The sequence below is a fragment of the Chiloscyllium plagiosum genome, unplaced genomic scaffold, assembly GCF_037043375.1.
Source record: "Chiloscyllium plagiosum isolate Xiang-an unplaced genomic scaffold, Cpla_swu_hap1 HiC_scaffold_11, whole genome shotgun sequence".
Classification (NCBI taxonomy): domain Eukaryota; kingdom Metazoa; phylum Chordata; class Chondrichthyes; order Orectolobiformes; family Hemiscylliidae; genus Chiloscyllium; species Chiloscyllium plagiosum.
The window spans coordinates 47,756,156-47,780,419 of NW_028270149.1; the positions used below are offsets into that span (position 1 = coordinate 47,756,156).

Genomic DNA, 24,264 nt, shown 5'->3' on the forward strand with positions numbered 1-24,264 from the left:
TATGTGAGGCAGTTTGTCATATCTGACACATTTGAGGAGCAGGAGCTTCACACTCACATGTCTAGTAAGAAGTGACAGGCTCTACATTACCTGTTTCACGTGAAAACAAATAGAGGAGGTGGTCATTCATCTGAAGGGACCTGACTAGGTGAGATCACTTAACTGTAATGCATATACCAGGTATACAAATTAAAATTCCACGCCATTTACTTTTGAACATACTTCATAATTAATTTTCAGGTCACTGTCACATGGTGGTTCAGTGGTCAGCACTGCTGCCTCACAGCACTAGGGTCCAAGGTTCAATTCCAGCCTTGGGCAACTCTGTGTGGAGTTTGCACATTGTGTCTGTGTGGGTTTCCTCCCACAGTCCAAGGATGTGCAGGTCAGGTGAATTGGTTATGCAAGATTGCTCATAGTGCTAGATGTATTAGTCAGAGGGAAATGGGTTAGTGTGGATTGGTTAGGTTTCCACACTTTAGGGAATCTAAAACCATGCAGTTGTCATTTTGATGCATACACATATCCCAAGACATTGTACACATTCTAGTTTTTCTGAGAGCATTTCACATTGACTCATGACAGTATAATCTACTTGCATGATGATGGTCACTAACCCACAGGTGCAGTTTTAATGTCCATTCACTCTGTTTTCAGCTGTGTGGAAGGAGTTAATATCCCTGTTTTGATCATAGAATATTTCAATTTGATGCCCACCATGATGCTTATAATAAATGTCTGTATTTCCTTTATTTATGTTAGGTTGCTGCTCCCCATATATAATAATGGCATTAAGGATTATACCAATAAGGAATGCCTTACTCAGGCTCTTGAGAGATCCTAACTGTAAATAAAGGTTGCAGTGGTGGGGAGGTGGGATGCTGAATTTCTGCAATATCAGTGAAGATTTTGTAATCAAAATAATAGCATGAACAAATAGTTTAAAAAGTGTTTCCAGCTTCAGAAATCAGTACTCAAAGATTCCCAAACTTTTCTGTACCTCACCTCTATTGATTGTTTCACACAACTACCTTCAAGCGCATTAGCAATTTTAAGACAGGAAAATTTGAGTGAGCTCACATTTTCATCTTGGTTTCATAAACCAAACAGCTCATATTGCCATTTTGTTTAAATTTCACTTGCCATTCAATTCCATTGATTACAATGTAAGTAGATATTGCTCACGCACATATCAGACAAACAATGGGATCCTGCTTGTTTTCTGTACTTGAACAAGACAAATTCTAATGCCATTAATCAAGTGAACTATGGGTTAACCATTTAAAAGATAGTCATTGATGACATTTTGTACAGGAATGGAGAAAGCTTAACTGAATTCTATATGAGAGGAATGAACAGGGAGAAGTTTGATACTTTAGCTGTCTGTGTGGTAGAGGTAAAGTAGATGCTCACTGGAATTTAATATACTGATCTTGAACTGGAAAGAATTTTGAGTTATCAAAATTTCATACAAAAGACTGAATGGCTCTCTTGACAGGAACAAAATTATGCTTGGGTCAGTTATTTGGCATCAACTAAACAATGGAAAAATGCCAGCCCTTTAGCAGATGAAAAGAGATTCACAGTAGCAACTAATCATCTAAAATAATGGACGTGCTTTGTCTGTAGGATTGGGGCGGTATCATAATAACTTTTAGTTCATTTGATACAACTCCTTTAATTTTGTTACATGTAAAATATAGTATTACTTGTATGAAGTGACTTTGCTTTAGACCAAAACAAATGTCTTCCTTCTGGCTTTTATTTTGGCCTTTCCTTGATTTTCTGTTCACGTTTTCAAAACTGTAATTAAAACTGCAAACATTATCAATAATATAGATGATAATGGAATAGTGTAGTTTAGATGGACTTCGGATTGGTTTAACAGGTCAGCACAACATTGCGAGCCGAAGGACCTGTATTGTGCTGTAATGTTCTATGTCTATGTCTATAATAATGAGCTAATAACCTTTCATTCAAAATGTTCTAACAATGTCATTTATACCCTCAAGGAATATGCATTGTTCTATCATGTAACTGTGGTAGAAATTGATCTATGAATTTCTACTACTAAATATTATGTGAAATTAAACAAGTGCACAGAACATTTCAATTCCCAATATTCTCTGAAATAAATTGCTTTAGATATTACTCATTATTTTGATGAAGAAATAATTCTGCAATCCTATAGTTAACAAGACTTGAAAGAATGCCAAATCTTTCACATGAAAGCCTCAATATTTAGATGACAGAATCTCTTAATTACGAGGGAACATAGAATGCGAGCTTTCTAACATGTATGCATCATTTTATTCCACATGGTTTATAATAATAGATCAAATGAAAATGGAAATGAAATCAGACACTACAACTTATAGAGATGAAAATATTTAGATAAGGAACTCAGGTTTCGACAGTTCTTTGGGCTTTTCCAGCTCTACACAACCCAACAACCTCCTCATACATTTAACTCAGTCACATTTTTATTTCTCTTTTACCAATCCTTTTCTCTAATTATGCCTGGAACTGAATGGTTTCCTTCTTTTGTTGAAACATCTGAATTTAGTAATAACTTTGACATAAGAATGGGGATGAGTTACTTCAGGTTAAAAATGAAAGACAAGGTTGGCCTGTAAATAGTAAGATAGAATAGACAGGTGTGGTGTGTTTAGGAGAAATACTTAGCACATACATTCAAGATAACAAGGACATAATGTGAGAATAAAGCAGGAGGGAAGTGGTAAGATACTGTACACATGAATGACTGCTAAGCACAGGACATTGGAGTATGTTTAAACGGCTTTAGTAACTTGTACACAAATGATGGGTGCATAGTTTCATGAAGTTATTTGTTCATTAATGTTTTAACTGAGTGAGTGAACGTGCTCACTACTGTAGTTACCGATGCTGATTGCTTTGTTAAATTATGTGCAGATGTCTTACTTGCCGATTCCTCTGCTGCTCGGAGTAAAAACGTGTAGTTGATTACCACTTCCTCCACTTTTGAGAGGAGCTCTCTGCACTGCCTTTCTGATCGCACAATAGAAATCAAATGCACAAAGGTCTCAATGAGACCACAGAGCACTTGAAAGCTAGTTGAGATAGCTGCAAGCATACGTGTTGGACTTTTATCCACTGCTGCCACTCTCCTACATGCAGTTCGCAACTCTTTAAACTTCTGTGTAAGCATTTGCTTGTACTCATCCAGGTGAGACATATAAAGTTTAGGACCATAGTTTCCACGGTTCACTGTACATTGCCTTAAGATGCTTAGCAGTTCACTAGTGTCTTCCTGGGCATCAATAAAACCAGTAGGTAACACATAGGCTCTATTCTGCAAAGCATTAATTTTGCTTATGTTGCCATCAGCATCACTCAGTACTGCCTCCTGTAGTGCATTGTCCCCAATGCTGTTGGAAGCATTTTTGTCTGACATTTGAGAAGGTTTAGCTAATGTTTCACTGAGTGTCACTGAACTGTCAGTCCTCAGGTCTGGAAGAAGCTGCATTGGGACTGAATATGAAAGTTCATCCTTATCACTGCTGTCATCAGCCACATCACAATTTCTATAGTAAAAACAGTACCTAAAGGAGCAGCATCTGTTATTGTCAGCTATGTCTCCTTTGAGAAGTGGTACTGACTTTGAAGGTTTGAAGTCCCCCTGAATAGAGAAAATTGCTGGAGCTCTTTGTTTCTTGTCTACATTGGAAACACTTATGTGAGATGGGACATCAAACTGGGCTGGCTCCTGAGACTGGTTTTTAAGGACTTTTCTCATAAATTCACTCTCTTTATCCAGATTCTTGGATTCTTCGGACTTGGATATTGGCACATTTGTTCCATTTTCTGAACATTCTGATATTATTTCACTTACTTCAGCCTCAGAAACTATGTTGGTGGCACTGTGGTGCCGCTCCAATTTCTTGCCATGAGGCATTTTCAGGCACTCACCGCGTGCTACCATGCAAAACACACCAGGCTGCTGTTCAGATTTATAGTCACTGGACTCCAAACTTGAGGTCCGCCTCCGAATGGCCTTTTGTTTAATGTTGGTATCGGATACAGAAGGGTCAACACTGGTTTTAGGCTGCTTGTGAACACAAGGTCCTTTAGCTCTCTCTGATCTTTGTGATTCTATAGAACTGGGAATTGATGGAAAACACATTGAGCTACAAGCCAATCCTCGACGTTTACAGTCACAACTACGACGTTGCTCTCGAGATAATCCTGGAATGTTTCCAACTGGGCTGCTTTTGATTTGACAAGGGCAATGTCCAGATGCGATGCGATATAAATAATCCTCTGCAAATACATCAACTTTGGTTTTGGGCTTTAGTAATTCTTCAAGAAACTCGAGTTCATATTGTTTCACTTTTTGAAGTTGCTCCTGTCTCTCATCACTCTCTTTCTTATATCGTGCTGGGAAGGTAGCAGAGAAAAGATTTTTAAAATTCAGCAAAGAACCTTTCTGTGACTTAGCTTTATCTTGGATAAAAGCCGTGTATTGTTTAGCATCAAAGACATTTTCTGGAGAAGATGTGTCATGTGTCAACGTAACACCACTCAGACTGGAAGGCTTGGAATACATTGGGATGCTAGTAGTTTTTTCTGAGCTACTACTGGTTTTACAAGAACATATGTGACTCTGACATTTCATTTTTTCAGCAGTATCTTGCTGTGCTGCATTGTTATCTAATCCTGAAATGCCAACAGGATATCTATAAGGACTGAGATAACATTCTTGATTTGGGGAGCCAGTTCTTTTGGGTTGATTTTCCTTGTCTGTTTTCACATGATCAACAATTTGACCAGCTGGTATATCCACGAAACCTATAAGATTATTATTGAACAATGCTGAGATTTCCTTACCTGTTGCTGGCTGATACTTTCTATTGTTTACTTTTACATATGTCACTTCATTGTTCTTTGGTGTGCAAGTATGGAAGACAGTTGTCCTGTGGCTGTGAGAATCTATTTGTTTTTGTGAAGAGTTCAGCAAATGGCATTCACATGGTCTGGAGTTGCTTTGCATGCTCCCTTCATATTTCAAATATTCACTTTTTGAAGAATCACATTCAGCACAGATATCTGTATACCCAGAAATTGGGGAAGGAGAGTTACCTGTTGAACCATAAATTAATGAATTTTCTTGTCGGGTTTCAGGCCTTGAGATTCTTGGACTATTATCAGAGTTTCTGCTATTTGACAACTGTTTAATACATGATCTGTCATGTTCTACATGAATAAATGATTTGTCTGCACTCTGAATTGTTATCTCGGAAGAATCTTTCTTGGATTGAACAGTTTGTTGTTTAGATGTCTTTTCTTCAAGTACTTTTGGGCAATGAGGACAGTTCTGTTGTAAAATAGTCTTAAAAATACCATTCCCTGGCCTGTTCATGGTTTCATTAGAATGAGTGAATACCTGAGGTTTCACGTGAACTGTACAATATCCTGTCACTTGTCCAGGTTTGAGTCGAATGGCCCCAGGCAAGGGATTCTGTTTTGATGAAGGAACTGCACTTAAAGCATTTGTTTCTCCACAATGTTTCTTTGGACAAGGAACTCCTCTGGAGGCAGGGTTGGCGCAGCATCTAACAGCGGTCAAGGGCACATCTTTTTTCATAATTAGACCAGTTCTGTTCCCCTGATAAGTAATCAGATGGTGCTGTTTAATTGCTGAAACCATTTCAGAGATGTCTGTCATTTCCGAAGAATTTGTTTCATGACCAGAATCCAGTGATGACTCTGGGGTCATAGCTGCCAATACAATCAGACCTGTGGATCACATAGAAAAAGAAAAGTATTTTACAATAGTCAACCAGCAAGTGTAGAATTGTATACGTACAATGTACACTGTATAGTGAGTGTATTATCTTAAATAATACTAATTATTGTCGTTATATTCTTTGTTGAAAGTAAACCTCACCCTCTTAAGAAAATTGAGTGAGGTACTAAAATAATGCAGGAACTGGGATGTTAGATTAGATTAGATTAGATTACTTACAGTGTGGAAACAGGCCCTTCGGCCCAACAAGTCCACACCATCCCGCCGAAGCGCAACCCACCCATACCCCTACATTTACCCCTTACCTAACACTACGGGCAATTTAGCATGGCCAATTCACCTGACCTGCACATCTTTGGACTGTGGGAGGAAACCGGAGCACCCGGAGAAAACCCACGCAGACACGGGGAGAACGTGCAAACTCCACACAATCAGTCGCCTGAGGCGGGAATTGAACCCGGGTCTCTGATGCTGCGAGGCAGCAGTGCTAACCACTGTACCACCGTGCCGCCCACAAATCAGACCTGTGGATCACATAGGATTAGAATTATTAGAATTAGATAGGTTAGAGTGAGCAGATTACATATATAATTTGTTAATTGTTTATTTCATGAGACATTGTAAATAAGGTCATGTGCTCATACATATTACTATGGTTAGATGTTGGCAGATTTTCTTTTCACAGAGAGTTGTTGGCTACAGGAACAATTTGCTAGTGTGTGCAGTAAGTGCACTTCAAATGTTGATAATTTGTTGATAATGTCTTGATGAGTTCCTAACTGAGATTGATATCATCATCTATAAATGGGAGAGCTATTGGGTGAAATGACTCATAATCACTGTAATTTTCTGGAACTTGTTTTGATCATCTTTAAAAGCCAGAAAGGAAATCATCAGAACTATCCTTTCATTTGAATTAGCTTCTCTTTATTAATTTATATCCCCATCTCTTTCGAGAGATATATGGTTGATAATGTATGGATGCATTGGAAATCATGATACTTAGATGCAGTAGAACTCTTTGGGGCAAGCTGCACTTCACAACTATCTGTTTTACATTTTCATATGTACATTTATGCTGTTTCAACAATATTCGTAGTAGGTGCTCTGCATGGCTCAGTGGTAATAACTTTCTCTTATGTATCTGTAAGTTGTGTATTAATGTCTTACTTCAGATTCTTGACCACAAAATCAAGGCTGACTCTTGAGTGCAATACTGAGGGAGTATAGTATCATCAAATGTGCTATCTTTGAAATGAAATATAAAATTTGAAGTCCTTGAACCCATTCAAGAAGATGGAAACAATCCCATGGCACAATGTTGAAAAGCAAGAGATTTTTTTCTTGGTATTTAGCCAAAACACACACCTTATCTGCTCAATGTCATTCTATTTGTGGCAGGTGCTGTGCACTTAGTGACTGCTAGTTTTCCTGTGTTATGACAGTGATTACACTGTAAAAGTCCGCAACTAATCGGAAAGCTATTTTGAATTTCATGGGTTCATGGAAAGCAAAATGTATTTTTACATACCTCAGAGATGTACTTTGTTTTATAAAATTCACTCATTCCTCCTTTCTATTTCTAAACTTTTATTTCTATAGGCGTTGGTCAGATTTAGCTGACCACCTACCTACATGCTGTTCATTCTGACAGTTCAGTCTATGTAGGAAATAATCTACCAAACATCAACTGTGGGTATCAGGTGATTGGATAGATTATTTGCTGTTGATAGTTATGAATTGTCCAGAGACAGGGGCAGACAGGGTACTGACAACAACTTGAGCGACATTATTTGACCTGTGCACCTCTAAGTGTTGCAAGCTAAGCATACACATTGACTACTGAGCGAAAACAGCTTCTGAAGGTGGCATTTTCCAATGAGCGTCACAACCCCAGTTTTGACCCATTCAAGGTCCTGAACTGCTCATGTTTTTAGCATGCCTTCCAGTACAACCTTCTGGCATGTGGCCTCTTAATTGGTCCCTCTGTGTTTGGAGTCTTATTAAGTGTGATAGGCGCGGTCTCAATGACACAGATCCAGTTGGAAGACCCAGTAACAATACCAGGATATTAGCCCTTAAAACAGAGGTATCCTGCTCATGCATTCAAGTTAGAAATTAAAGGCCTGTAGGCATTACACCCAACAGGTTCGAGCAGAAAAACCTCCACAGGCCTATTAACGAGTGAAGCTATGGTTCATTGTCTTTCTCCATTGTTAGGGCATGGAGCCTGTGGTACCATTGGCAACTTGGTTCGTTGCTAAAAGGCTGCCTTGATTGACCTGGTGGCCTCTGCACTTGGCAGGTGATCAATTAGACAAAACTACCTCTTGTTGGGGTTTGAATTGGACTAGTGGTTGCTCAACAAGATTCAAATGTGCGACCTCTGCTATCTAGAAGGAAAAAGGCAGCTGGTGTATTGGAACACTTGTGCCTTCAATTCTCCTCCGGGTCATATACCATTCTGACTTGCAAATATATCAACATTCCTTTGATGTTGCTGGGGGCAATTTCTGGAATTTCCTCCCTAAAGTACAGTGTGAAAATCTTCACCACATGTAGTTCAATATGACTCTTCACCACCACTACTACCTTTTGTAGGGCATTAAAGAATGGGTAACAAATGCAGGTGTAATCAGCCATATCCATATCCAATACAGATTTTTAAAAATTGTCGCTTGAACAGGAAAAAGCTTTGTGGCTTAAATGTGAGTCAACGCGGTATTGTGCTCAGTAATGAGCTAAGTAGATTGTGCATCTACAGGATCTTCAGCTTCACGGCTAGCTGATGTGAAACACAAGGCAATTCATCAGGTTCTCTAATAATAATAGATCTTTTGTTCTGTAGCCTTTTGTTTTGTAGCCTTCTTTAGTCTTCAGGTTGGCTCCTTTTACATTTTCACAAGGTTACTTCCACTTTCATTCTTATTCTAATTCTGTGATGCACCGTATACTTTATGTATCTCTGGTTGGTGCATGCTTCTAGTGAGGATGGTGTATGTTGTGATACATGTTGTTGCTGAGTGAACCTTTTTCGCTGCTCTTACAGCACATTGGTAACAGGAAGAAAGGGATATAAGTGCATCAGCATACACCACTTGGTAACAGGAAGAAAGGGATATAAGTGCATCAGCATACACCACTGTCATGATGTTCTTGCAAAGCAATATATAACATACTTTTCAGCAAACAGCATTAATTGATTCAATTGAAAGAATTGCACAGTTAAGGTACATCATTTCAGTTGCACAGACCAGGAAGTGCATTCATTTTATTCCGGGTTTCATGTCGCCAAAGCTCTAAACTGATATCCAACTGATGATTTGTATTATTGTCTTCACGAGGGAGTAAGCAGATTGGATTGTGAGACCTTTCAGATATTTGTACTTTGAGCCTGGACTTGTAGTCCAAATTTTTCTGTATGGACAAAAAGATTATATATTGAATGGACATTTTATACTGCATATTCTAGCTGGTGGGACTGTTTTGCTGTCTTGAGTTTGTGTACCGACAGCGACTACAATGGTTTGCCAGCTCAGATCCTGAAGATAATTTTAACTATTTGGCTGAGGCTTGGCTTTGTTTTGAGGTTTTGTTGTGGGCTGACTGAGAGTCCCTCTGTTCAGGGTATGTCCTGAGTGAGGCTACACAATTACCTCCACTTCAAGTGGTGTTCCCCAACCTCAGTCAGCCTGGCAAGGGTGTTCACTTCCATTGGAATACCCTGTAACACATATGTTCTACTTGCTGCATTTTCTAATGACAAAGCCAGTTGTAGTGCCTGTTTGAAGTCCAGGTTTCAGCTAGTTAGCTGCTTTTGCATAGGTATATTATTAACCCCACATACGAAATGGCATCTCAGCAACTCATTAAGGGTTAAACCAAAGTCACGTGCCTCTGCCAGTTGTCTTAACCTCGTCAAAAATTCTGTCACAGATTCCCCTGGCTCTCGAATTGCCAAATAAAACCAATAGTGTCTCAGAAATAGAGGAGGTTTGGGTCCATAATATTCCTTAATTAAATTCATCAACTCTTGAAAGATTTTAATATTTATTGCCTTAGAAAATGTTAGGCTCCTAATAACTAAAAAAAGTTGCGGGTCCACAAGCTGTCAGGAGAATTATTTGTCGCTTTTCATCTGTCCCAAAGTAATTTACCCAGAAAAATAATGTATTATTTTCACATATTGGGCCCAGTCTTTGATGGCAGGATCAAACAAGTCAAGCTACCCAGATAACAATATGATGCCAGAATTGCTGACCCCAAGATGGCTGTTGCAAGTGAATTTCTTCAGGATCATATCATTTTCTCTCATTGCCACTGAAATAACTTCACGGAAGCCAGTGTCCCATCACTAAGTCACCCTTTATTTACATATGCATACTGTTTGACACTGGTCCAGCTTCATCAGAGCTAGCTCTCAGTGTGAGCAGAACCTCTGACACTCCTGCTTATATCTTTGAACCAGGGCTCCCTGATTGGACCAGATTAACACCCCAATCAGGGAACTCAGATTCTGAGGTCCACCTGGTTAACTTCATTACAATCTCTACAGACCTTGTGCTAGTTAAGGTGCCAGGCACATAAATTACAGGAAAGGTAATTTTTTAAGAACTTCTTTTACTGAAGAGCATTTGAAATGCTCTGGTGTTGAGGTAAGCTTCTGCTTTGCAAAGTTTGTTGTAGGGACAGTAGAGAAGCATATTAATAGTGAACTCAAAACCTGCAACAGGAGGAGGCAGCTATGGCAGAACCTCTTGGTCTGCAGTATAACTGGAAGATGGAATAGATTGTGGAGAAGGCAAACATTGCACAATGTTCCCTGCAAATCTGGAGTCACTAATCTCCATGCTTCTTGACAGTGACATGGAGGCTGTCTGGTAGAACTATAATACACTCAGCAGCTCAGTGTGTGAGGCCACCAGTTATCCTGTATATCACCCTATCAAGATCCTTATTGGAGTACTCTAAACCTCTGTTCTGTGACCTGACCCACTGCTGAGCTAGCAAGAACATCGTCCTTTACTCCTGGCTTAGCTGCAGCCTAGTTATGTCTGAGGATTCACCACATTCTGATCTCAAACATGAACTCACTTCCAAGATATGCACAATATCTGACTTGATATCTTTGAGTATTAGATCAAGTGATAAATGTCTTTATTACTACGGTGCTGTTTCTCTCTTGTCCTTCTTGGGCTGCTGTGGCTGAGCAGATAGATGGCTGAAAGCAGGAGTGGAATGTGGGTGTGAGGAACAGGGATACATTAGGAAACAAGACATTCATGATCATAACATCAGTAGCTTTCTCAGTGTGTCTGATTACAGAATGAAGGTGAGCTGGGAGTAAAGGCATTAAGGACCAACATCATTAATGCTCTCAGTGATTCTGGACGGCTCCGGCTCCATAATATCTGGTCCAATGTTGCAGAGAACAGTTTCTGCATGAAGCGCAAATATTCATGGTGCCATTGGTTTTATTCTACTCTCTACTATAATGTACCACCTTAATTTGTGACAGACTGTGCAGAATGTTGAATGGCACTGTGTATGATTTTCTTGCCATTGTTGAATAGCTGGAGATATGTAGGCAAAGAAAGGTGAGTCAGGTGGGTGAGTAAGGCTGAGGTGGAGCATCTGGCTACTACATCTTGAGTACCAGGGAATGTTGTTTGTTGATTGAGAGGTGGATATCATACATTAAGCAGTATGAGAAGCTCATAGAATAATTCATTCAAAATAACAGGTGAACATACATTCATTGACAGTGACTATCTTTGTGAGATCATTAGACATATAGTCAAGTTCTTCAGACCAATCCCTGAGGATTGACTGATGTTCTGACTTCCATACAGATTCCTCTGGACTTCCTAGCCCATTACAGAATGAAGGCATCTCTCATCCTGCATAACTCTTCTACCAAGGGGCAACAATGGCCTAGTGATATTATTGATGGATGTTAATCCAGGTAACATTCTGGGAATCTGGGTTCAAATCCTGCCACAGCAGATAGGGCATTTGAACTCAATAAAAATGTGGAATTCAGAGTCTAATGATGACCATTGATGATTGTTGGAAAAACTTATCTGGTTCACTAAGTACTTTAGGGTATGAAACTACTATATTACCTGGTCTGGCCTACATGTGACTCCAGACCCACAACAAAATGGTTGACTCTTAATTGTCCTTTGGGAAATAAATGCTGGTGTAGCCAGTGATGCCTGCATCCCATGAATGAATGTATTAAAAAAAATTAATCCTTCGAGTGCCACATGCACCACCCTAAAATTCTCTCTTTTTCCTGGTATTTCATTTTTCATACTTTCAGTTCCAGTAACTCGTTGTAACTTTAAGAAAAGCAGCTAGCTTAATCACACTCTGCAGTCCATCACTGTACCGTCTCTGCTGAATACAGAGATAATGCAAATAGGATGCAATAGCCAGGAACCCACTCACACTTATGCTACAATCTGGTAAATAATGTTGAAACATTAATTTTGTGAACCAGCAAAGGCAAGTCACAAACTGCTAAAAATGAGGCAGATGAATTTCTAGTCATTAATGAGAAAAGGGATAATGAAAAACACAAGTTAGAAGTAATATGAGAAGTAAAAAAAGAACATGGGTCTCGTGGAGGTAGAAATGGCGACAACAGAATAATTGCCAACAGCTGTCTGAAAAAAAAATGAGAGGCATGTTTATGACCTGAAATCATTGAACTCAATGTTGATCAAAAAATCTGTAAAGTATGTTATTGAAAAATTGTACTAATCTTCAAGCTTCTGATCAGCTTCATTGGAACTGAGCAGGAGGCCAATGGTAGTGTGAGAATTAAAATGACAGGTTCATGCAGACTGAGAAAAGGTGTTTGACAAATCAATTACTCAATTTGTATTTGGTCTCACCAGTTTAGGGAAGGCCACATTTAGGAGAGTAAATTTTGGGTGGTGTTACACCTGGAGTGAGTTTTTGGAATCCTAGGTAATGGGAAGAGAGAAAATAAAAAAACAGATGTGGCATTGAGGGGATGTTTTGGGAGATTGAGGAGTGAACAAGCAGAGGGAACAGTCACTTTGGAATGCTGAAGAAGCAGCTACAGGGAAGGTGGGTTCAGTGGTGGCACCACATCAGAAGTGGCAGAAATGATGACGAGTATTCTGATGAATGTTGTTTGGTGAGGTGGAAGGTGAAAACAAGGGAATCCCTAATGTGTGTGTATTTAAGGACTGCTGGTTAGTCTACTGAATTCCAGTATATAAGATACTAGAGGATTCCAATTCAAAGGAAAACAACATGCAGAGAGCTGCAATCTTGATGGGTTGTTTAATGCTTTGCTGCTGAGTGCAACATATTTACCAAAAATTGCTTTTCTCTCTCTTCTTCCACAGCTCCCCTTCCCTAGATTCACAAATACCCAAAAGCAGAGTGAACACATTTTTGATTCTTTCTTGGGACAAAAGCATGACTGGCTAGGCCAGAATTAATTGCTTGTTCCTTCGTGACAATGACAAAGAAGTGAAGAGTTACTTTTTGAATTCATGTAGTGTTTGAAGGGAGTTCCAGGATTTTGACACACCAAGGGAATGGTAATGTAGTTCCAAGTCAGACTGGTATGTGGTTTGGAGGGAAATTTCCACGTGGCAGTGTTCCCATACATCTGCTGCCCTTGTCCTTCTAGGTGGAGAGCTCATGCATTTGCAACATTCTGACAAAAAAGCCTTTCTGATACGGCTGCCACTGTGCCTTCATGGTGAAGAGAATGAATCTTGAACTGGTGGATGTAGTGCCAATCAAGCTTACTTTTTGCAACCTAACCTTTGAGTCAACTAACTTGTGTTTTCACAAAGAATAGTGACTAAAATTGTAATATCAATTTCACTAAACAAAGAATGACTAGGAATAATGACATTTCATTATTAAAATTCTGTTTATTCATTCATCTATTTCATGTTAGTCTACCTAGTGTCTTTCCTTGGTCATATATTTTTCAATCTATCTTCCATGAAGACTGGAAATAATGTTTTAAGATTATTGTATAATAAGGTTTACATATTACAATTCTCAGTTAACGCTAACATTTAACTAGAGATTGAGAAGTAAATGTTAATTCATTTATTGTAAGGGAACACACCTGCTTTCAGCACTGATCATGTTCTACACTTCAAAGAGTAGCTGGTACAAAATTGTAAAAGTGTACAAGTAAGCTGTGTTTTCAACATAATAATTTTCATTCTTCAATGTAGCATTTTTCTTCAAGCTTCACAACTTTCTTAAATGAGTAATTCACAGTTCTATAATGATTGACTTTGTTTTCATTGCCAGAGCAATGACTATCAATGCTTGTTTGACCCTCTGAATAGTAATGGTCTGGCTTTCTGTATGATTATTGTTTCACAATATTAATTATGAACAGTAGACCTTCATCAATATATCTAACTTTCCAATATTTACTTTGTTCCTTCATCGTCTTCTGAAAATGTGAATGTCCAGCTAGAATAGCCTGTAACATGCTATTTCTATAATCTTTTTAAAAAGTTGGCACCTCAGTTAGTAAGTGCATTCTCCAGATTATTCTGAATTAGCTCTATATTTAAGAGTTCATTTTAGTACATCCAATGCAATCCATTCCAGCCTTTAATTGCAAGTTAATTCGAGCACAGGGATAAATGATCCTCAGGAATAGACAAGGAACAAATGTTTCAACTGTGCAGGGTTTTGTTGAGACTACATTTGGAGTACTGCATACAGCTTTTGTCTCCATATTAAAGATAGTACAATAGTTAGCAAAGGTTCATTACATTTGTCCTTGAGTGAAAGGGTTGTGCTATTCTGAAAGCTTGAGTAAATTGTGTTTATATTCTCTGGAATTTAGAAGAATAAATGGCAATCTTATTGACATACACAAGATTGTGAAAGGGATTGATTATGTGGAGCTGAGTGATTGTTTCTGCTTGGTCAGGGAGTATAAGAGGCTCATCATTTAGGATTGAAATGAGGAGAAATTATTTCACTTAAAAGTTTGGGATTCTTCAGAATTTCCTACTCTGGAGAGCTGTGAATACTCCAACTTTGAATGTGTTTCGACCTTTTGTTAGCCAGATACTTGATCTCTCAAGGAATCAAGGGATATGGAGAATGGATGGGAAATTTGTATTGAAGGCCAAGGTTAACCATGATTGTTTTGAATGGAGGTGCAGACCAGTCCGGCCAAATGGTCTATCCAGATCCTATATCTTGTGTTCCTCTGCAGGCACCAAAATGTATCCATCATTTAACTTCTAATTACACAATATTACTATATCTCACTAAGCAAAAGATGCTTTCATTCTATATAATGCTAACCACAATTCTTTCAGAAGAAAGCTAACATGCAGAAGCTCTACATCAAATCCAAGGAAACCTTGACTGATAGCATTGATGAATATCAGAAAAATTCTGTAATTTACAGATGAAAGAAACAAAGCTGCAGTCAAAAAGACTTCCATATAAACTATTAACAAATTCAGCGGAAGGTTTAGCAAAACAAATGATGTTATGATGATGTGATGAATTATACTGAAAAATTATACTATTTAAATGCCATTAAAACCCAGATGCCAAATAATGCTTGCAGCGTTGTTTCCTGGGATCATGCAAACCACTGCATCTGAAGCCATTTGAAGTTGCAGCTTCCATTATGTGAAATAAGGTTTGTAAATGAAAATGCTCCCTGTAATAGATTTCACCAGAATGTCCTACTTAGGGGAGAATCCCAACTGTACTAGTGGTAACATTGCTATTTTTTCAGTATTAAAGGAATTCATGGTTATTGTCTCAGATGGGAAAAGCGGATATTTTGAAAAAAAAACTCTCCCTCAACTTTGATTTTCCTTGTGAATGTCACTTGCAAATACATTTTGTAAGAATGTTTATAACTAAATCCTAAAACACAGTAATAGCTTGGTGTGATGAAGCTGATGCTTGACCAAGTATGAGGAGAGTTTGATTACTTATTGCCAATCTTGTTAAACATATTGTTAAACAGTAAATTGTAATCTGAATGAAATTCAATTTTGAAACTTGAAAGCTTTGAAATTCAACCAAAATCTGATAGTTGTGTTACCTGAACCTTCTTGTGGTTGACTACGAGGACACTCTTCAGCTGCAGCTAAAGCTTCCAGGGCTTGTAGTGTAGAAACCAGAGCATCATCCAGTTCCTGGGCTCGATGTCTGACAGTCCTTGTTTGAACACCATCAATTAGTGATACTGGGATGTCATTGAAGCGTATTTCACATGGCTGTTGACTGGATATGGGACTTTGACTGGTCCTTCGCTTAGAGTCATCTTCATCTGAACTATTATCCCTGAAACCTGGTGGAGGAGCAGCCAATGTAGGAAGTAGAAAATGGCATTCATCTCCATCTTGTTCCTCATCACTTCCTGGCAGAGGGAGAGTTGTCAGGTCGATAATGCCATCCCGGTAATTGCAAGAGTTGAAACATTTCTCTGTACTGCTTCCTTTGGGAATAACATTACTTTTCATTTTGACCTTACAAGCATCACAAAGCAGGTCATCATTTTCTGTGATAACTATGGGAACGATCTTAGCACTATTCAATTTGGATAGTTGCACTGGGATTTTTGGACACATACAATTATGGCGATCAGTGGCGTAAGCAATTGCCATTTTCATCTGGCTGTCTAATGTATTAGCTCTCCCCCTGCTCAGAAATCCTTGAAACCCAGAACCATTCTTGTCAAAGTTGCTTTGTCCAGTTTTTGAAGTTTTCGGCGTAGGATCAGACTTTGTTCTTGGCCTTGACTCCTCAAAGAAGACGAGGTTTTCATTAATATCGATTTGATTTTCAAGTTCTTTTCTTTTTTCTTGCATTTGTAAAATGTGAAATCTTAACAGATTGGACTCTGGGGTGCTTACCATCAGATTGCATGGAGTCTGAGACTCATTGCTGTGTGAGAGTTTGTGAGGACAACCCATACCTCTTCCCTCGGTTTTTAGTACAGGACCTGATGACGAAATAGCCCATTCTGGTTGCAGAATGTTTTGTATATTTCTGTGTTCTGTTAATGAAAAGGAAAAATATCATCATCTTCAATAATAAATTCTGCTTTCCTTGTCTGTTTGAAAAATATTTGATATATCCTTCTATTTGAGAAAGAAGAAGAGGTGAATTTAATCCCTATTCCACCTAGCAGAATTTGAGCAGGTAAGCAGTAGAAATCAATTGAATGACTTTCCATGGCAACTTCACTGTATTCCTGTCATAATGTTGACAGGAGATCAGCGGAACTATTTCAAAAAGTGCTAAGACCTGAATAAATGTATTCATGTCCTAGCCTTACCCCTGGTCCTCACCTTAGCTGGGAAATCCCAGCCCATGAAGTTTTCACTCTCCCTTGTTAGGCCCTATAGGTTAAAGGCACAGGAGTAGTGTGGGGTTCCTGCTTCACAGCATGATTAAGATCTTGATGTTAGACTACAGATTGATACAATATGTGTATTGGCTTTCAGTAGGGTTGAAGTTGGTCCTGTCAAGGGGAAAGGCATGTCCAGAAGGGGGAAGTGACCTAGATACAAGAATACAGGCATGGATTATTTTTTAAATGGTGACTGTGTGGAGTTTGCACATTCTCCCCATGTCTGCGTGGGTTTTCTCCGGGTGCTTCGGTTTCCTCCCACAGTCCAAAGATGTGCAGGTCAGGTGAACTGGCCATGCTAAATTGCCCGTAGTGCTAGGTGAAGGGGTAAATGTAGGGGTATGGGTGGGTTGCGCTTCGGCGGGTCGGTGTGGACTTGTTGGGCTGAAGGGCCTGTTTCCACATTGCAAGTAATCTAATCTAATCTAAAATTTGTAAAGCGAAAGTACAAAGGGATCTGGGAGTGCTAGTTCAGGATTCTCTAAAGGTTGATTTTAAGGTTGAGTCTGTGATTAAGAAAGCGAATGTAATGTTGTCATTTATATCAAGAGGGTTGGAATGTAAAAGCAGTGACGTACTTCTGAGACTTTATAAAACTCTGGTTAGGCCTCAATTAGAATACTGTGTCCAATTTTGGGCCCCACACCTCAGGAAGGACATACTGGCACTGGAGCGTGTCCAGCGGAGATTCACATGGATGATCCCTGGAATGGTAGGCCTAACATACAATGAACAGCTGAGGATCCTGGGATTTGTATTCATTAGAGTTTAGAAGGTTGAGAGGAGATCTAATAGAAACTTATAAGATAATGCATGGCTTAGAAAGGGTGGATGCCGGGAAGTTGTTTCCGTTAGGTGGGGAGACTAGGACCCGTGGTCACAGCCTTAAAATTAGGTGGGTCAATTTAGAATGGAAATGAGGAGACATTTCTTCAGCCAGAGAGTGGTGGGCCTGTGGAATTCATTGCCACGGAGTGCAGTGGAGGCTGAGACGTTGGGTGTCTTCAAGGCAGAGATTGATAAATTCTTGATCTCGCAAGGAATTAAGGGCTATGGGGAGAATCCGGTTAATTGAAATGTCCATCAGCCATGATTAAATGATGAATGGACTTGATGGGCCAAACGGCCTTGCTTCCACTCCTATGTCTTATGGTCTTATAAACAAAAAAGGACAATTTCTTTTCAGAAACTATTATATTTTATACATTGGAAGCCAAAAAATGGTGAAATATGGAATTGGATTGAATTGTAAAACCTCTCTTTCAAATGAAATTTGTAGGGGCAGTGGGTGGAAGGCAAGTGACCAATTGAGCCTATTGCATTTTGGGTGCATGTTGGCTCCATGCAAATGAGTTGTTCTTCCATTACACTGTCAATGTTGGTAAGGTCAATGCCAAAGGGTACAATACATAGCATAACATTCTGGATTAAATCCTACGCATTTTGGGGTTTTGTCCACTGGACGTAGATTTCTACAAAACTCTGGGTTTGCAGTTTATGTCATTTTTTATGGTGAAATGTTCTACTGAGGGTGATGTGCATTTTCTTAATATACATAGCTGGATTAAGAAGCAGCATAATTAAGGAGGAATACTAATACTACATATTTAATATAAAAATGCACCTTAATATATCCACCTATGCATACCCAAAATTTCCAAGTATTACATGACATATTTCACCATTATCAGAAGGTAAACCTGAACCAAACCTCAGCAATGCCTTCAGGCTAAAACTAATGGAATGGCAGTTTTACAACATTTGTAAACACCCATGTGTATAGCATACAAATGCATGTGAAGGCATTACATGTTCATATTGATAAGTATGAAATGTGTGTAGCAAACTCACTTCATTTTGTATTATATTAATATATAATTCTGAACTGCAATAAATATGGATGTCTGCACAATATTTCTGTGAATAATTTATCAACCATCAATGGCTCATTTCCAAATATTTGCTGCATGATTAAGTTAAAGAAGCAAGACCTACAAAATGAAAGAAAAACAGCACAAGTGACAGAATGTAAATAGGTTTTAAAACTTCAGCATTCTTATATATTCAATGTGGATTTGAGAAATTGAAATTAATGGTAATGAAGCCATGCATGACAGAAATTAGATAAATACTTTTCTTTACTTCAATGGCCATATAAAATTTGCAGGTACAATACATATAGTTAAAAATCATCATACACATCATTGTCTAATACTATACCTGTAATCATTGTTACAGTTAATTTCAGTTTCCATCATTACTTTGTGGTTAAACCACTTCTGTGTATGATTGCCAAACATTTTAATATTTTTCTTTGATTCTCTACAATATTTGCATTTTCGTGGAAACCCTAGTCATGATTTAATACTGTTTAAATATCACCATCAAGAATATTAAGAGAATATTCGTTTATCATGATCTGGGCTAGCATCAGAGAGAGTATAGGGTAAGACATTTTCAGAGAATTGATTAGTTGACTGGTCTTCTATGGGAGGAGAAGTCTGGATTGGGAATCATGTTATTAACAGAAGAATTAGATGTTCTGCCAATCTTCTCACATCTTTTATCACGATCTTCCACTTCACCCCCAATGCCAAAGAACATTCATTGCAAGAACTTGGAATTGCAAATAAATTGAATGAGTTCAAATTAATGTAGTAACCAGATTGACTGGAAAGCCAAAGAGCTCTCTCATGCATTTTTAATCCAGAAGTATAATATTACATTGGATGACTATGGGGTGGCATTGAGTTATAGTTTGGTGCTGATGGCAAGGATGGTCAACTAATGAAAAAAAATGACTCTTGACTCATTTTGACAGTTTGAGTTGCTTATTCCAAATAAAGGAGAAACTTGTCAATGTCGGGGTAAAATTTGAAACAAACCTCATGCCAAATATCAATGAACTATCATGTTATGTTTTAACTGTCAGATGATATTCAAAGTTTGTGAGAAGATTTGTAGCTCGGGTGCTCGTTGTTGTGGTTCTATTCGTCGAGCTGGGAATTTGTGTTGCAGACGTTTCGTCCCCTGTCTAGGTGACATCCTCAGTGCTTGGGAGCCTCCTGTGAAGCGCTTCTGTGCCGGAGGAAAGATCACAGAAGCACTTCACAGGAGGCTCCCAAGCACTGAGGATGTCACCTAGACAGGGGATGAAACGTCTGTCAGCTGATATTCTTGAATCTGAAATTTGACCACACTTGAGCTAAGGAATTACAATGTCAGATTATTTTGCCCATTAAGGCTCACCTTTTTATAGTTATAAAGTCTTCAAAATTTTGAAGATGCCTTGCTGAAATAAGAAACTTTTCAGAGAGCTTTAAGAGATCTAGTGTTTTATTCCTTTTCACATCTTTTAATACAAAGTTGTGTAGCTAATTTGAGATTGTTGACTTGTACATAATTGACAACACTATCAAATTACTGATTGAAACATAATTATAATAATACCAAGAAATCATTATAAACTGCACTTTATTACAGTCAACTACTTAAAACAACTTGAATCATCTACATAGAATGCAGATGAACTGTTCTTAAAACATTGGGATTCACCTCAGTCTGACTCAAATATTCATATACCTAACTTGTAATTTGTAAATTTTTCTACATTGTTTTTATTGACTGAATAAAAGAAAACCAATTTAATCACTCAAAATACATTAAACTAAAATCATCTGCCTTTTAAAATCTATGATTAAAGTTAATATTGGGTAATGCTCCTGCAAACCACTGACTGTAACATTTATTATAGGTAGCTTGCTTTGTGAATATATCAATTAGAACTGTTTGGAAAAAGAGAAAAGGAATGTGCGTGGAAGCATATTGTTAGATATATTGGAAATAAATAATTGTTGCAATCCTTTCTATAGTTATATGATTTTAACCCAGATTAGTGACAGGTCAAGTTGTCGTTCGTTTAAAGTAAACAATTAAACTTGTTAGAATAGAGTTTTACAACTGAAACTTAATTTTAAAAAGTTGCTCTTTCATTTGGAAGTCAATTTGTGAATCTCTGGATGTTGTATCACTCATACATTCAGACAATTATGAGTATCTTTGCAGTTATAATTGTCACATGATTCAGAATTTCCTATCCTTCTTGGTGGAAGATATATAATGGCAAAGATTCTATACTAGGATGGCCTATAAATTTAAGACAATTGCATGACATCAGAACATGTGAGTTTCTGGTATAAAGGCACCAGCTTCATCTTCAGTCCCTCTCTCTACATAATGGTGTGTGTGTAATCTGTCAGTTATATGTATGTGGTACACAGTAACAACAGTATGCAAGGACACAAACTGTGATATTGTAGCTTTGTAAGTAGCTAATGTTTCAAATAATCTTCAAGATATCTGACTCAGCAGAACAACTATCTGTAGTATATTTTATTAATAGTTAATAAACCACAAATAGCATTATGGTAGCAGCAAATGGGCTCTAAAAGCTGGTTGTGAAAGCTATTTTGTGGCAGTAAAGGATGCTAAAGCCTGAAAAGGTGATAGCAGAGTGGTAGTTATGAAAGGTTTTTTTCACTAACAGTCAGCCATTAATTTGTTTAAATTCAGAGCTGAAGTTAAAATGACAAACTGTACAGAAGCACTGTAAACTCTCTGCCTTTCTCTCTATCCTTTTCCAAAAAAAAAAACAAAGGGAAGAAACTGCTGATCCAATTTTTTAAAAAGGGAATTTTAAATGGTCCTAAGAGGACAGCTCTAAGTGCTTCTAAAAGAAAATACAGCATATAAGTATGAAAAAAATACTTACATTAATAAGGCTTACCTGTGTTCAAACATTAGGCTAGTCTGCCATTTTCTTTTTCCAAATTTGCATAAAATTTTTTAAAAGTCCACATTATTGTCATCTCTCCTTTTGTTTTGGTGCAAACACTATTTACAGGCAAAACCTGCCTCTAAAAGTCTATAATTTTTAAAGGGACAATAATGTAATATAAAAATATCCTCATAAGCCAACAAAAAATATACAAAAGCTCTACACACGAGACAGATTCTTACACCATATTTTAGACAGCATAAAGCTAAACAAAAGAATGATTGAAAGCAAGCATCTAACCATGACTGTCAGATAGTCACATTTTTCAAGAACTTCAGTTACTTAAGCAAAGAATCAATCTTTACTTTCTGAAACACAAGATAACTGTCAAAGAACAACAGACCTTTAATCATCACTCTACTGACATGCATGGATCTCCACGTTATTATAAATCCATCAGGTGCAACACCAAAGATTCCAATGGTTAACATCAATCTCTTACATATTTGTTACAACCATGCAGAGCAGCAGCAAGCAAGGTGGATAATCACCAGGTGCAACAGGTCAAAAAAGGCCATTATCAGCCTGAAGGCATCCAACAGAACCCCAAGTTGGTATTTTAATTCTGATCATTGAGAGACAAGCTAATAACTGTTCAAAAATGTAATCTTCAAGAGCAAACAATTCATATTCCTCTTAACCTAATGCTGGGACCTGCTGGTCCATAGGTGATATGGGCGCCAACAAAAACCAAGAGACTCGTGTATGACTTCAAATATTGGTCCAGCATTAATAAAGCAATTGCTGAACTTATCAAGCTGTGAGAAATATGTCAATTCCATCAACCTCAACCATCAAGAGAACCTCTCCATCTGCACAGGATTCCTCCTGAATCATGGTGCATGATTTAACATGTTCAAGGATACAATTACATTCTGGTGACTGACTACTTCACTAAGTTCCCTTTAGTGTTGTGAATCAAAAATACCAGTAGTATAACAGTTGTTGAAACATTGACTGCCATATTCAATATTGTGGTGTACCTCAACAAATTGTGTCTGACAGTGATACACAGTACACCAGTGAGTTCTTCCAAAACACATGCAAGAAATGAAATGTTCAACATATCGCCTCTTCTTCTCATTACTCTCAATAGAGTGGTCTTGCAGAATACACTGTTCAGACCAAAGAATCCATTATCATCAAATATAAAGTGACTTGCTAACATTTTTGAATAGTTATGTTAAGTCTGTGCTATCCCTCTAGGCAATAGCTTACTATATCCAGCAACACTTCTGTTTGGGAAACAGATCTGCATAGCTCTTTTTTGACTCTCACTACACAGCCATATGTGTACAATGCATTGTTGGAAAGAAGGGAGAAAATAGTTCAAGAACATAGAGACAATCATTCAACCCAGAAGCAGCACAAAGCAGACACATTTCACATGAACAAACTGATTTATAGAAAGCTATTAGATCATTGCATTCAGCTTAGATCATATGACTTTGTCAAGAAATGGTCAAGATTTGTGAAGAAATAGACAACATATTTAAACTGCATATCATCAACTACCTACCACATAGGATCACTACTTAGATACTGAAGATATTATGCCAGGAAAAATCCATCCATCTCCATTTGCAGCAACAGAGCATGTCACAGAGTGAAACTACTTTAACATGTCATCATCATAAGGAACAGATCTGGTCATGTTGTATGTCCACGAAAGTGCAATCTGAATGTATAGAGACATTTAGGAATATGCATCCTTATACATATCCTTCTCCATAAGTGTTGTTTCATGTAATACCTCCCAGACTAGACTGGAGTGTGTACTTAAGAGAGTTACATGACATCACAACATCTAATGTTCTAGTATAAAAATTCTTGCCTCATCTTCGGTCACTCTCTCTGTGTAATGGAGTCAGTCAACTGTGTGAAGTGTACAGTAATTTCTATATGCAAAATCCAAGCTGTGTATAAATCTCTTATTGTATCCTTGTAAATTATTAGTGTTGTAAATAAATTTCAAGATAACTTGATTCAATTGAATGCAATGATCTGTATATTACATGGTCAAAAATATAGTAAAGCACAAATGGCATCAGAAGACTTTATAACAAGCTGAGATTTGCTGAATGGAACTAACTTATCTCCCTTTCACTGGCCCAGTGCAGGTATATTGGTGAAAACAGGGCAGATGCTGATGTTGTTTCTGTTTTAGGATAGGATTATTTTGCAGTTTCTAGACTTTGAATCTTCGCAGCAACTTGAAGGGAAACT

The 24,264-nt window shown here is 37.9% G+C and overlaps 1 protein-coding gene across 1 annotated transcript in view; it reads right to left on the minus strand.

Moving 5' to 3' along the window:
• Positions 1-2,486: 2,486 nt before the first annotated feature.
• Positions 2,487-24,264, minus strand: part of frmpd3 (FERM and PDZ domain containing 3) — a 210,070-nt gene continuing 188,292 nt past the window's right edge. The window contains exons 13-14 of the mRNA XM_043705300.2: positions 15,888-16,844; positions 2,487-5,778 (exon numbers count right to left, since the gene is read on the minus strand). Of these exons, the coding sequence (XP_043561235.2) occupies positions 2,846-5,778; positions 15,888-16,844 (3,890 nt within the window). The 3' untranslated portion in view covers positions 2,487-2,845. The remainder of the gene's footprint in view (positions 5,779-15,887; positions 16,845-24,264) is intronic.